This window comes from Perissodus microlepis, chromosome 7, assembly GCF_051167445.1.
Source record: "Perissodus microlepis isolate ML-2025 ecotype Zambia chromosome 7, ASM5116744v1, whole genome shotgun sequence".
NCBI lineage: Eukaryota > Metazoa > Chordata > Actinopteri > Cichliformes > Cichlidae > Perissodus > Perissodus microlepis.
This window is the reverse complement of record NC_140467.1, coordinates 10557965-10572258: the sequence shown is the minus strand read 5'-3', so window position 1 is coordinate 10572258 and position 14294 is coordinate 10557965. Positions and strand designations below refer to the sequence as shown.

General features: G+C 41.3%; 1 protein-coding gene across 8 annotated transcripts in view; it reads right to left on the bottom strand.

Annotated features, from left to right (window-relative positions):
• The window catches only part of mef2aa (myocyte enhancer factor 2aa), a 64127-nt gene that overhangs the window by 12396 nt on the left and 37437 nt on the right, over window positions 1-14294 (bottom strand). For 5 of the 8 annotated variants that reach the window (XM_084933351.1, XM_084933350.1, XM_084933348.1 and 2 more), the window contains 2 exons: window positions 5955-6089; window positions 4359-4581 (listed from right to left, as the gene is read on the bottom strand). In XM_084933351.1, the coding sequence (XP_084789477.1) occupies window positions 4359-4581; window positions 5955-6089 (358 nt within the window). Of the gene's footprint in view, window positions 1-4358; window positions 4582-5954; window positions 6090-6156; window positions 6289-14294 lie in introns of all 8 variants that reach the window. The other 3 variants (XM_084933352.1, XM_084933354.1, XM_084933355.1) reach the window with 2 other exon arrangements.

Here is a 14294-nt window from a genome sequence, read left to right as displayed (position 1 = left end):
CATTTAAAATACATTTGCGTCACACTATTGGCGATTTCATTACCGGTCGGAGACACAAAGACCCACAGTCTTGTGTCTACTGGCTCATTTAGACACGGAATAACCCACCTGACTTGCTTATGTGTGCAATGTGAGTTTGATTATGACTTCATACGTCTGACGATGAGTGAAGGAAATAATTCTTTGAAAATAAGTGAGGATGAAAACACGTCTGAACAAATACACGGCAAAGTTCAATGGGATCCAAGGTAACAGACACAAGTTAAGACCAAGCCTTCAGCATAGGGCATGTCACCGGGCCTTTCTGCTCTCATTCTATATTCAGACTTCTCTTAACAGATTGGTTGTGCTGGTAAATCCTCTCTGACTGAAACCTGTGCACGCTGAAAGCTGTTTGGTTTCTGTTCATTGTTCTGAATTATTAAAATGGTCTGGTAAGGGGTATTACATAAACCCCTGTGTTTACAAGTGAAACATTCGGTTTTCATTTTAAGTTTGGGGAAAGAAAACACTGTGACTTATTGTGTCCAACATCCCACACGCGCCAGGCTCAAGCAAAAAAAAAAAAAAAAAAGGGGGGGGGGAGTCTTGATGAATGAGAAGAAATCATAGAAGTGAATCAAGGGGCTCCAAATGCAGTTTTCCAATAATAGCTAGATGCCATGTAGCCTGCGGTCCTTTTGTTGTATCTCAGCAAACTAATTTGAGACAGGATGTCCCAAGTGTAACTGCTAAGAATGAAGTCAGATGGAATAACTGTTCACGCCCCATAAAAATTTTAGACTGAAGAAAAACTGAAACACGCATTTGACGTTGGAAAGTATCCCTCATTATTCAGCAACTGCGGACATCCAAGCAGCCTAAGATTAATAAAGTAAAACTACAACAAAGAAAAACAACCTTCTGAAAACAAACTCCGGCACCACTGAGCCTGTTACTTAATGACATCTGGTGGGCATGCAAACAAACTTTGAAAATGCGTTTCAAGAGCTTGCAATCATTCAGTATTAATGAAGGCATGTATACAGCTCGCAACCATACTGCATACCAGAGAGCACTCTCCTAAATCCTTCGTTTTCGCCACAACTTTCTCACCAGTCAAGGACCAGACCTTGTAATTAGGTGTTATTGTATGAGCTGTTGTAAGAAGTGATGCACTGTCACTCAGTGAAGTACACACACTACTCAAGCACATAAAATGAGGCTTAAAGAGAAGCAGTTTGGTTTGTGGAGGTGTATTAGCTTTCAAGCCATTATCTGAATGAGAAACTAGACAAGAACAACAGATGGCTCATTTCAGAGAGAACAACTGACATTTATCTGCCAGAAAATGTTGCCAGTGATGTTCGCTGTGGTATCGTGCATGCATATACAGTACGTGCGCCTGTAAGATGGAGAAATTTTACACAAAAAGCTAATAAATAAAGCGGCTATCACACTAATAGTTGAATGGGATAAAAAAATTTGCCTTTTGCTTAACTTAGAAAAAAAAGTTTGAAAGTACTTAAAACTATTAAACGGGGAGAAGATATCACACAACACATCTTCCATCTGGCTGCTTTGAAATGCCTCTACTGTGGTCACTGCGGCTACTTGGGAAAATCATAAGCATTTCAGGAATGGTCATCTGACATCAGGGCTAGAGAAGTTAGTCCTCCTCGTAGCCTATGCTCTGCTACACACTTGTTGCAAACAACAGCTGCAACATGCCCATACAGTGCCAAATGCTGACGCCCCTTGGCAGAGGCTCCTGACTTTACCCTGACCTGGTGCCACACCCAAACTTAAAACCAACCGAGCACTTTCTTTTTGGTGGTCTTTAAACTCTGTGACTAAGGCCGAGCCTAAAATCTCTTAAAGCTTATATCCTAGTGTTCTTCAAATTGTTATTACCTTTGATTGTCATGCAGTTTGCCAGTTTGCTAAACAAAATAAGGAAAGAGTTAAAACTCCACCTGCCTCCACGTGTCACACAACACTTTTCACTCATGACAGGCTGTCCGGTCATTGTGTACTGAGGACTTAGTGGAATGACATGGCCTGAATACCTACAGGGTTATGCTGGTCTAGGCATCTTACAGACCCTCTCCAGCCTTATAAGGGCTGCCAGGGCAGTCAGGGGGGAACAGATGCACCTGTCAATAGACGGGAGGGAAACAGGAGAAGAGGGAACTGTGTAGAGGCGACAAGTTTAAAGGAAACACTGGGTTTATTTACCTGCCCGTGTCAGTAAGACAGCTAATTGCCCCACTCTGTTACCGCTTTGAAGTACAAACACCACACAGTGTTTAATGCTGTGGAACCATTTCCCATCTCTCAAACGTGCGTTTACCAAGCATATTGTGCATGCTCTCTGTTAAGAGGACATGTGTGCCCTTTGCATGCAATGGAAAGACAGTCAAACCAATCAGTCAGTGGTACTGACGGCTGTCTTTAGCCAATCACAAATAGATATGCTACTATCCAGCTCATTTGCTAAGCAGGAAGCCTGTTGGGCAGAGCTACAGAAAGCTAATGAATCTCTCCAGGAGGACTTACCCGCTGGGCTGGAGCCCACACCACTTGGCACTGAAAGGTCTGTGGTATCCAGCATGCCACCTAATAAGATGCACAGAGTGATATGATTAACCATCTGCATCTTTCTGCAAGCTAGCAGAGCATGTGATGGAGATGGCAGACCAGACATGAAAATGTCATGTAGCTCTATCTTCACAGTGCACGAAAGAGTAGAACGTGCTCTGCCAGGGTCCTTATGGTGAGGGAATTTTCAATATGTGATTAAAGAGAGCAACTTGTTTGTTTTCAGCTTGTTTATCAAGTCGAGGATGAGGAATGCAGCATTCCACTGTGAGGAGGCACGTTCAGAAAACGGTTACTTGTGTAATTCTGAATTTGTGCACCTCTGAGTGATGTTTCACACACATTTAAGCAATGCACTTAGGTCAAAAGAATATAATGCTAGCATGCCACCAGAATCATCCAAAAAAAAGATAAATGCTTTACAGTTATTAATCACAAGGGATGAGTTATTCTAGAAAATTATCATTTAGTATACCCCCAGTAAACAAGAACATGTTACTACTGATATGTGGTCAAATGTCAGTGAGGCATTTCACACCTTGCTGCATGTGCTTCCATCAAAGGCATTGTAGTGAAATCTTGCAAAAGCCAACCGAACTGACTGAGTCCGACCAGTCATACCAGTACTAGTGTCACTGACATCATTTTTCCACTATGCAGATACAGTAAAAGGTGTAACAATGAGCATCTCAGAGGATGTGAAAAAAATATATCCACCAAAGATCAGATAAGAGGTGTTGAATGACCACTTGACATTAGCTCACTTACCCTGGAGACCATTTTGGACAAAAAGTTGAAAACCATTTGAGATAGAGACCACTCAGAGGTTAAATGTGGACAACCTAGATAACGCAAACCTATTTATGCATATGAAACTAAAGAGGTAAAAGCTAGATCAGTCAAGTTTTCTCTAATCTATCTGAAGTATGCAACATTATTGGCTTTGTCAAGTGCCTGAACTCTGTCATTCAGACATAGGTCACATTTATTGTTTTTTTCCCCGTACCCTTGAGATGGGACTGCATCTCAATATCTAGCCCCAGAGCTTCCAGCATTTCCGTCCACACTGCCATGTGTGTGCCCCATTCCCGCCTCTCATATTCCCTTGCCTCTCTGTGCACCCTGTCCTCATATCCCCCCTGCTCCTGTATGTGTGCAGCCTCTCTTTTTACTTACGTCTCTTAGCCAAAAGCCTGCGCTTGTCCGCAAACGTCTGGTAATGTCTGAACTTTGTTTTTCTTTCTTGGGTTGTTCTGTTGCAGATCGGTCTTAATTGTGAGCATACCAATCCCATAACGTTAACTGGCATGTATTTATTTGAAACAGTAAAAGTGATACATAAATGTTGTTGATACAATTTCCATCAAAGGGGCCAGGATGCTTTTTTACAAATAAAGCCGACAAGTCTGGACAATTGATTGGATCCAAGATTAATTTGTATGTCGATTCTACACAACATATATCCCGCTTATAAAATTAAGTGAACTTGCATGCTGCTACCCACTGTCTCCACTCTTTATGCTAAGCTAGGTTAACAAACTTCTGGCCTCCAACTCCATGTTCAACAGGGATATAAGAGTGATACTCATCTCCTCAGCAAATTCTGAAAAGTCAAAAACAGCAATTTCCAAATTTGCTGAGCTACTCTTTTCAAACTATTGCAAATAAAACTTTGGTAATATTTCTGATGTTGGTGAGACCGACTCTTGTATCAATTTGGTGGGAAACTGCCTTAACCACCATTAACAAAAATCGAAGTGAGATTGTTATCCACTGACCTGCACTGCCTGCACTGGTGGGCCTCTGGGATCCTCCACCAGAGCCAACATTCCTGTGCAGAGAGGCCTGTGGAGGGGACAGCATCCCACTCTCACTCAGAGAAGCTGTGGCGGCTGCCAGGCCCTGGCTGCCCAGAGTCCCTCCTGCCTGGTACATGGCATTAGGATTGGATACAGGCACTGCCACATGCATGGAGAAGTTCTGCTGAGGCAATGCTGTGGGCTAGAAGAGGGAGACAAACACACAAATATTTACACAGATTACACTAAAATTCCAAGCTCCAATGAGTCTGATGAGTCACTGGTTGTCATGGCATCATTAACAGCAAGCTCCACTTGAAGGTTAGCTTTAATAAACAGATTCACAAAACAGGCAGGCAGGGCAGATTGAAGTACTGCAAAGGAGACCTCCTACATTGTCGGCTTTGTATGCTTTATAGTATACATAACATAATATTTATATAGCAATTCATGGTACTTTAATAAACATTCATAACCATCATTCTCATTATCATCATACATAGAGAATACACACAAATCTTCAAGTAATACCACAACATACAAAAATAATAACTTACAAAACCCAAAATATAAAAACATGCTGTCAGGTGATCACTGTGCATTGCAGCAGTCAGCACTAGACACATAGATTTTCCTTTTGAAACACCATTGTGTAATGGGTTTCTCTGCAAAACACACAGCGGTGGTGGGGACTTGCAACCCAGACATCTACAAGAATCACAACTCATTTGCATTTACCCACAAAGTGCTGACTGTGCAAAGCTTTAAGTGAGAATGACAGGTGGCAGTGAGAACATTTCATTATAGCATTATCCAGTGAGCCAGTTGGGTGTTATCATTAGTTTGTTAATGGCAAAGTGATGCTCTTCATGTCAGGAACATAGAGAAAACAACTGCTTCTTAGTAAGCACTATGTTCTTGCACAAGTCTAATATTGTCACGTGTGATAAGATCACAAGAGATCTGTGGTATCTTGAAAGACAGAGCCAGTGTGGTACTTGGAGAAGGGAACGGGACGGTGTAAATATTAGTGCAGTGTAACGATGAAGAGATATAATTTGAAAAGAAGAATGAAAATGTTGGATTATTAAGGTCCTACGGAGACAAAAAAATTATATATTTTTTTACCAATCGAATAGAAATCTGGATTGAGATGGCAAAAAAAACACCCTTAAATTAAAGGATCTGCAACTGTTTATAATAAACACTCACTTTACTCTTAGGGTATTTACTGTAAATTCATTATGTTGAGATAGTGATTGCAGTTTGATTTGTGATAACATGACCATGATACTAGGGTGTAATCTTTCTAGCAGAAGCATGCAACATTTCATCTGTTAATGAAGTGTGATCTTATCAGGGTGTGCCAAAATATCAGCGGCAAAACAACTCAACGTAAGGAACAAATGCACACCCAGTAAAGGGGGCATTAATCTTTAGTGTAGGTCTGAAAGAAGTTAACGGAAATCTTCGGAGGGACAACAAAAAGAGGAAAGAGTTAAATGGAGAAAAAAAAGAGCCAAAAATCCGTTGTGCCACAAAGCCAAGCAAGAACATTGCATTTACAGTACTTACGATTTTATGATTTCTCATCATATTATCAAACTCCTCATTAATTTTTTTATACTTTTCTTCTGTGTGAGGAGTGAGGACATATGAGGCATCGGGGTCCGGGCTATCACAACCTCTGTGTTCTTTCTTGTTTAGCGCCTGTAGTGAACATCAACATAAAGACAGGAATCAACACAAAACAGCAGGGGACAAAGGAAGTACTTACACCGCAGCGCTTGTACATTAAATCACTGTCTTCGCTTAGTTTGCCGAAATGGTCATCCATGAGGGGGCTGTGCCCAAAACAGTCATCAGGATCAGGACTAGCACAGTCATTATGGCCTTTGTTTCTCAATTTCTGAAATGAAATTGCACAGTTGAAAAGAAACAATGTACAAGAAGTAGTCCTGTGTTTATGTTGCTTGTTACCTGTTATATACAACACTGTGCAAAAGTTTTATGAACATCAGAACTGTACATTTTTATACTAATGCTAAACATTAGGAGGAAACTGATCTGTCACAAAATAATTCTGTAGCATTACAGACACAGTCAGCCATAAATACATGTCTTCAGTGCTGAGAAAAACAACAGATCTGTAACAGATGGTATGGCCCCCATACAACATCACTGAGTCAGTCTAGGATCAAACGAAGAGACAGAAGATGCCATAGACTGTATTTATAAAAAAGCCAATGTGATGTCACCCATTGGTTTGTGGACTCATTTTGAAGCCTCAGACTAAGCACTTTGGCCGCTGCCATTTTATAGAGAGGTGGATATGGCTGATAAAGTGTCACATGTCATAAAGTAACCACTCCCTAAAGCATAACCTGCTTTACTGCCAATTTTACTCGGCTAGAATTTATGAAATAAAACAGCACGTTATGGTAAATAAGGCCTGAAACTAGCAATCGAGATCATAAACGCTTAGGGGGAAAAAACGCTTACTGAGGTAATAAATAAAGTAGGCAGTAGGACAACTTAATAATAGACTTCCGTACAATAGGATTTTATTTTTGCAACCAGATGAGCACCACCCCCTTGCTCACCATTAGAAAGAATGTAGGTTTAAGGCACATTGATGCCCAGTTTTTAAATATACAGTATAAAGCAGACACTGAGGTAACCCAATTTCAGACAAACAGTGGTAAGTTCCTCAAGATGCTTGAGATAACCTCACAGCTGAATAACTGGAGAAACTCTGTGTGAGGCTATGTCATAGATGTGGTAACATTTTAAGGTCGAATAATAGATAACTTTTTAAAATTTTTGCACTTTTTGTCAAGGTAATCATTCGCAAATGTACCTGCAACCTTTGACCAGTACTGTACTTTAAACCAAATTACATGTGAAAATATTCTACTCTGTTTTTTCTTTTCTTTTTTTCAGAAAAACTATTTACAAACACAGTGGGCTAGAGTGTGGAAGACAAGGATAAACTGGAAAAGTCACTTTCACCAATTCACCCTTCACCTGGAAACTCCCTTTTTCTTTTCTTGTATCCATTCCTGTCCCCACAGCCTATGCATGTGCATGGCCATATATTTCACATTTATTAGAATGCCCTGCACAAAACGACTCTACAGCTGAGCACACCTAGTCAGCAAATTGGTATGGTTGGCACTTGCATACTCTGATCAAAGTTAATGAATGTGCGATTATCAAAAATTGGTTACATATGCTTATTTGTGCAGGTCATTGAGAAATTATAGCAACAGAAGGTGGTCCGTTGTGATGTTATAAAGAGCCTATTCTAACTTTAGCGAGGTAAGAAACATGCCATGAAACTAAGCTCTTTTGCTCACTTTCATACAGGCTATTCTCTGCTCCTCATTACAGCTCTGAAAAGCAGTGTTAACAAGACTTGCTGACAGCATGTGACAGTTTGTGATATCTAGGCAGTGTACATCAAAACATGATTTATGCGTGGCTCCCAAGACTTCTCTATCAGGCTGCTGCAGGTCCACAGCAGCACCCTGCCCCATCTTGAAGACCTCGTGTCTACAGGAAGGTCACTGACTCCTGTGGATGTAGGGGTTACAGTGCACACCAGAGGAAAGGAACCTACACACACTAATGAGACCTCACTCTCTTGTTTCTGGTCTTCATCATGCAGCAAAGTGGAAAATGTGTGTCTGTGTGTGTGAGAGAGAGAAAAACAGAAACTATGTGAGTAGGAGTGTGCGGTGCATATGTGCAATGTCTGTACGTTGTGTGTGTGTGTAAATGTGGTGAGGGGAATGGGGGAGGGGGGGTTTCTACAGCTGCTACATCCTCTGACAGCGATGTGACAGTACGTTTAGGTCTGTGCAGACAATGTGGCTAACCTAGCAGTTCTCACCACAACCTCAGTGTAAGTCACATTTCCTAAAACCTGGGTTGTATGAGACTCCTGCATAATACAATTTCTCATTAAAACTAGACCACTTTAAACACCCGACTGCTCCTCCATTTTTCGCGTACATTTTCTTTTTGAGGGATGTATATTTTAAAACCCAGTAACAATGTTGGTATGCAACATGCAATGAGAGAAATTATGCTGTGCATAGCTGAGATCGAAATGAGGAAGCTCAGAAAGAAAGAAACAACAACAAAAAAACACCCACATCTCTTTAAACGTTAAGTGTACACAGTGCCCAAAGGAGCGCAAGAGAGAGAAGTCCTCTGGATAATGAATGACCAGCACTGTACCACAGATGCATTACTGTTTGGTGTGGTACAGAGTGGAGGCATTCTTCTCATTCTAAGAAAACGCCTTGCTGGTTCATTTCCTGTTTACTGAACGCAACCCCCTTTAGTTAGTGTCCTGAAAGGCCTGTGTTTACTGGGGTTAAGCTATGCACTTTCTCCACCAGTGAGCCAAAGATCTGATCTCAACCTGCTAATTTAAGTTCCAACCTGCTCATTATGGGAATATCTTGGTCGGATTGGTCGGGCACGGCTGTGCGAGATGGGCAGGGTTGCTCCACTTTCACAACAAGCCTGGCCAACCTTCAGTACACCACACCCACTAGTCCAAGCCTTTTAGGGAGGGGTAGCAGAAGCAGAGTGGGCGAGCAAGAACCGAATAGCAGTCAAGGGCAGGCGGGACTCAGATGTGTTTTATGATATATGACACGAGTCACTACAATACATATTATCTTCAAAGAGATGTACTAGAAGGTGTCGTGTTGTGCAACAGTTCATCTCTGTACTGTTCTAATGAATACAATATTGAAGTGCAAGTAAAGCGTGGCTGTAATTCTTTTTTTAAATTACTTGGCATGTTTCCGGGTGCCCCCCCACAGACACTGCCTACAGCTCTCAGTAAACGGATCACTAAATGAGCACATGGCCAAACAGGTGCTCCTCTTCCAAACACCTGTCAAGACCTGGCTCCCCATGCCAGCCAATCAGAGGCACACTCACGGAGACATAGCCATAGCAGGGACCACATGTATCCCTGAAGGCCCCCCAACCACAGACCAACTTAGTTCTTACATGCCAGTGCCACGCACTGCTCCAGACGCTACAGGGTTCTGACACGGAAAAGGAAGAAAATACATGATTAGGAAGCAAAAAACCCACTTTCTCTTTTCCGTATTATGAACAGCTTGTTAAAAGCAGCTTTAAAATGTCTCTCAAATGTTGAATCAAGCTTTGGGGTTCGTACTTTTTGGAAAGTATAGTTGGCTGGACGTGAATGCAGCTGAGGCTGGGATTTTCAGTAGCATGTCTGATGAAAGATACGGCCTGTTTGTTGCGGGAGAAGGTTACAAAGGCTATAGACAAGGGAACTTGTGTAATCTATTCACGAGGCCCTGAGAGGCTCACAAAGATGAGTGGGAACAAGGCCAGCTGCTATTTTCTCACAGTGGTCCAAACCTGTATTGATAGAAATTTGGCTCTTGAAATAAAAATGAGGCTGAGTGGCTGATGACAAAACCTACTGGGTCCTATTGTCTGAGAGTGCATCTATAGTAAGTGTGTCCATCAGTTTGCTTTTGTGATACTTCTCTTAAAAAATATTTTCTATTGCAGGAGGCCTTGAAGCTTCCTTGTCTTGAAGAAAACATTTATCCGTCATTTCCATCTGAGCCCTGACTAATAACCTAGTTGTTACCATGGGAAGCATTCAGCGCAGTAATTGCCTCCTCACGTTTGCACTGTATGTTCAGCACAGGAAGCAGCAGAGCAGTTAGATCTCACCTTGCGTTCCATTTTGATATGATATCAATATAAATTCTCTTTTTGATTCAATTCTGCGCAATGACACGGACTGCTACTAAAAAAGTGAACTTTGAACAGTTTCTGTGTGTCATTAGGCATGACAGATCATCAGTTTACATCACTATGCTCAATTCTGCCTCCTAGGTTTACTTTTAAGCAGGATTTTCACATTCAACGGGTTAAAAATAAAACCCAAACTATTGCATAAGCCACCTACATCACCTGTTTCTTGAGAAGTACTTTTAGTGAGATGGGTCCAAGCAATTTACTCTGCTGCTGTGAGTCTTGGAAAACCATTTCTTTCTGATGTTCTCCCTCTCTTGTGTCAAGAGAGCTTTCTGCACTTAACTTATTCATGTACTGTACTCTACTGTACATGAATAGAAGGGAGGGTGAAAGGAGAAAGATAGTGGTTAGGTATAAAAGCTAAACTTCAAAACTGTGGGGGGGATGGCTGAAAGGAGGGCATGAAGAGGCTGTTTCTGCAGTCTCTTCTACTGTGCCTGAATCACGGCAAAAGGCTATACTTACAGTAGCTTTCACTATTGGAAGAGCACCACCTGACCTATGACTGGTTTACCACAGCTCCAATTCAAGGCCCTCTGTGGAAAGACAGTCTGTAGTTATAAACTGGAGTACATCATGAATGTTTAATTCACGTAGTGTTTGTTCAAGCCTCCCCGTTAAAAGCCATATTTTAACGGGTTGCCGTGCCTGTGGCCTCCCCTCACCTCATTCCAGCCGGGTATCTTGGCCCGCTTGCCCTGCAGTGCTGTGAATTAGCCCTTGTGTCCGCCGCTACACTAAGCAAGGTAGCATGCTAATCCTCATGACATCACTATTGTGTCCAGGCCGTTCCATCTAATGTGCTTATCAAAGGGCTTCTTTGAGTGTTAACGTACTAGAAAATCAGCATGGGGAGGTGGCTTATAGGAAGGCTTTTATCTACTAAGGGATATTTCTGCTCTTATATAACATCTTAACAATCTTTCAGTGCCGCCATGTTCCCTTTCCTCTCTGGTGGTGCTGTAGTCTTCACTCAAGGGGAATAAACACTTCCTCAGGTCGGTCTTTAGCCGCTGTTTAAAACTGTCCAGCACTGGGTTACTAGGAATCCATTTTTCTCCATTTCCTACCGCATACTGTGAGACTAGAGCAAGGAGATTTTAGATAAGGAGTCCTCTGTAATTCCCAGACATATCTTGTTTAATCTCATGACCATTAAACATTACAGAGTGGAGTGATATCAGGATATGAGACTGGATTCATGTCCTTCCTTTAGCACAGTCCATTGTCTAGTTACTCAGTGGACAGGAAGAGCGAACAGGAGGGGGCAACTTGACTGCCTACATTACATTTTGACATTGTTCTCTTGCAGCTGTTAGAAAAACAACATAAATAGTGAGATTCAATCCCACCTGAAAGTAGTGACAATGGAAGACAACAATGAACTAAGGCCTCAAAGTCAGTGGACCATAAGTCGAAAGTGGCAATGCTTGTTAAATAAAATCGTGACAGACAGATAGACATCAGGCAAACCTCTTATATTTTACTGCAAATGATTACCTGCATTTGGTTGACTAGATTCCCAATTTAATATAGTCCATTGATTTTACTGAATGAGGAGTAATTGCTGTGCAGTGAGCAGTCCCTTCAGAGCTTTCTGCTCTGAGACTGTGGTGAATGACTGATGTGACAAAGCTATTAGCTGCCAGAGTCAGAGAGAACAGTCTCAATCAGTGGACTGCATATTTTCAGTATAGACAAGAGGGAATTAAACTACAAATTGAGGATAAAGGCAAACCAATGTCATCATTATCTACAGATTAAAAAGAATGAGAACAAGCACCCTGTGCCCACGTGAAAGTAGTGGCACACATAAAAACTGAACAAACTCTAACAAACACAAAATCCTTCAAACCATTTCAATCTCAGGCTCTTCATCTCCCTCTTTCTCTGGTCATTGAGTGGATCATTAGCTGTCAGAGCCATTGAAACCATACCCCCAACCCTGAACTCCCATTCCTGCTCGCCTCTAAAATATTCATAAGGACAATTAGGAGTTCCGATAAGGCGAGTACGAAGGGCTGGGGGGCGTGCGGCAGAGAGGGCAGGATGTGCCAGCAGGACGTCTGTTCTGCAACACTCTATACCCAGACCACAGACCTGTCCTCATCAATCTGAGACACAGCAGCCTCCCTCTTTGCTCCCAGTCAGGCCGGGCAGTCGGGGGGGAAGGTGGCACTGTGCCAGCTAACCCCCCCCATCCCAGCAGGCTTTGCTCTGTCCTCGCCCCTGGGCAGGAGGGGTTGGCTGCACAGCATGCACAATAGGAGGAGGGGGGCACAAGGGCAAAGTGATTGTTGCACGAACTAACTCACAGAAGCTGTTTTGAACGAAAGCAAGGTCACTGAAGAACATCGAGGGTGGAGTCGATGGCTTGAGGTTCTACTAATCTTTATCATAACTAGTATCGCTGTTGATCTGTAACTAGATCAAACCAAATTAGGCCAGCTTAGTGTATGACCTATTTCATGTGGTTCGTGCCACAGTTGATGACAGGTATGTGGTTTGAGCTCAGTTTTGAGGCACTATGGTACACAGAATTTGTGTTATTTGCTATGAAAAATACAGGGGGGGGGGGAGGACAACAATTTCCTGCTAAATAACAGGTACAGAAGGAAACATTTTTTTTTGAGTAAATACATGAGAATAAAATGTTGAAAGAAATCATGTCCATTACATTGAACAGAAGAAATAAAATGTCTGATGACAAAGAAATCTAAGTTAATTTCTGGTGAATAAATTCCAAGGGCAGCTATGCCTCTGCAGTGACTTTAAAAGAACATTTCACAGAAAGCTGAAGACAGGTTGGGGTGCTTTGATGCTAGGTGCAAGAAAAAAGCCAAACAAAGTCAAAATGCATAATAATGTAATCTATTTCTTAACAATCGATCTAACAAGTTTAAAAAATACAATCTAAGCACTGGTGCCAAAAAATGTGTCCATCAATAGTTATCTAGGCTTTCTGAAGGTCTTTAAAAGTTCTTCTTTGGGTATCTGCTGCGTACTGACTAATTTTCAGTCCAGTCCTTATACCTCAGCATTTTCACAAGAATGCACTTCTCTTTGTTAAACCACTTAAAACTGACCAATGAGGCAGTCAAGCATAAAAAAGACATTTAATTAAAGGGTTGAACCACTTTGTGCCTACACATAACAAAAAACTAAACAAAAAATCAATTTTATATTACATATATTTTGTATTTTTAGGCACTTTGTTACTAGCAGCCTAATGCAAAAATATTATTTTATTAAATCTATTAAAAAAAATGCCAATGAGAACACAGTTATTCCCAAATATCTGAGGAAACTGGAGATGTGGAGGACATCAGAAGACATAACAGGCCTAAAGAACTATCCACAATAGATGAAATGTATCTGAAAGTCTTGTCCTGAAGAAACAGGTGATTTAACAGCTCTGTTTTTGCCTTATATACGGCTCATGTATGTTTGAACACGTTTCAATAAACTTTACACCTATTTTTCATTTTCCTAGCAAAATAAAAAAAGACATTTGTGGTGACGCTACTTTTTCAGAAAAAAATCTGATTAAAAACAACTTTTAACACTGAAATTTTTTAATGAGTATAAAAATATAACTCTCTCCTTAGTTAACTGAAGTGTGTTCAGTTGAACACACTTGAAACCCTTGAGTCCTAGTAAGCTCACTGGAAAGTACTGTTTAGAATAAGACACAGTGTCTTGTGGTCCTTGTTGTTGTTGTTGTTGTTGTATCTCTTTTCATTAGATGCTCACTAAAAGACCCTCCGTTTGAAATGAGACATATGCGACGTAGTTGAGAGGGTGGAAAAAGAGCTCTGACGTCAATGAGGCACGACATGAGCCAAAAGCAAAAATCTCTTAGCAGTAACCTGGTAACAGGAATCGCATACACACACAGCCGAGTCATAATAAAACAATGAGATGTAGTACATGATGGATTTAAAATGCACAGAAAAACAGTGCTTGATTATGGAGTAAAGCCAGTGAGCAATTCAAAAGACAACTACAGAAAAGGGATACTGCTGGTTACCCAATAATCAAACTACGTTTCAAGATGCCATTGGGTAACAACTACTTAAAGTATCA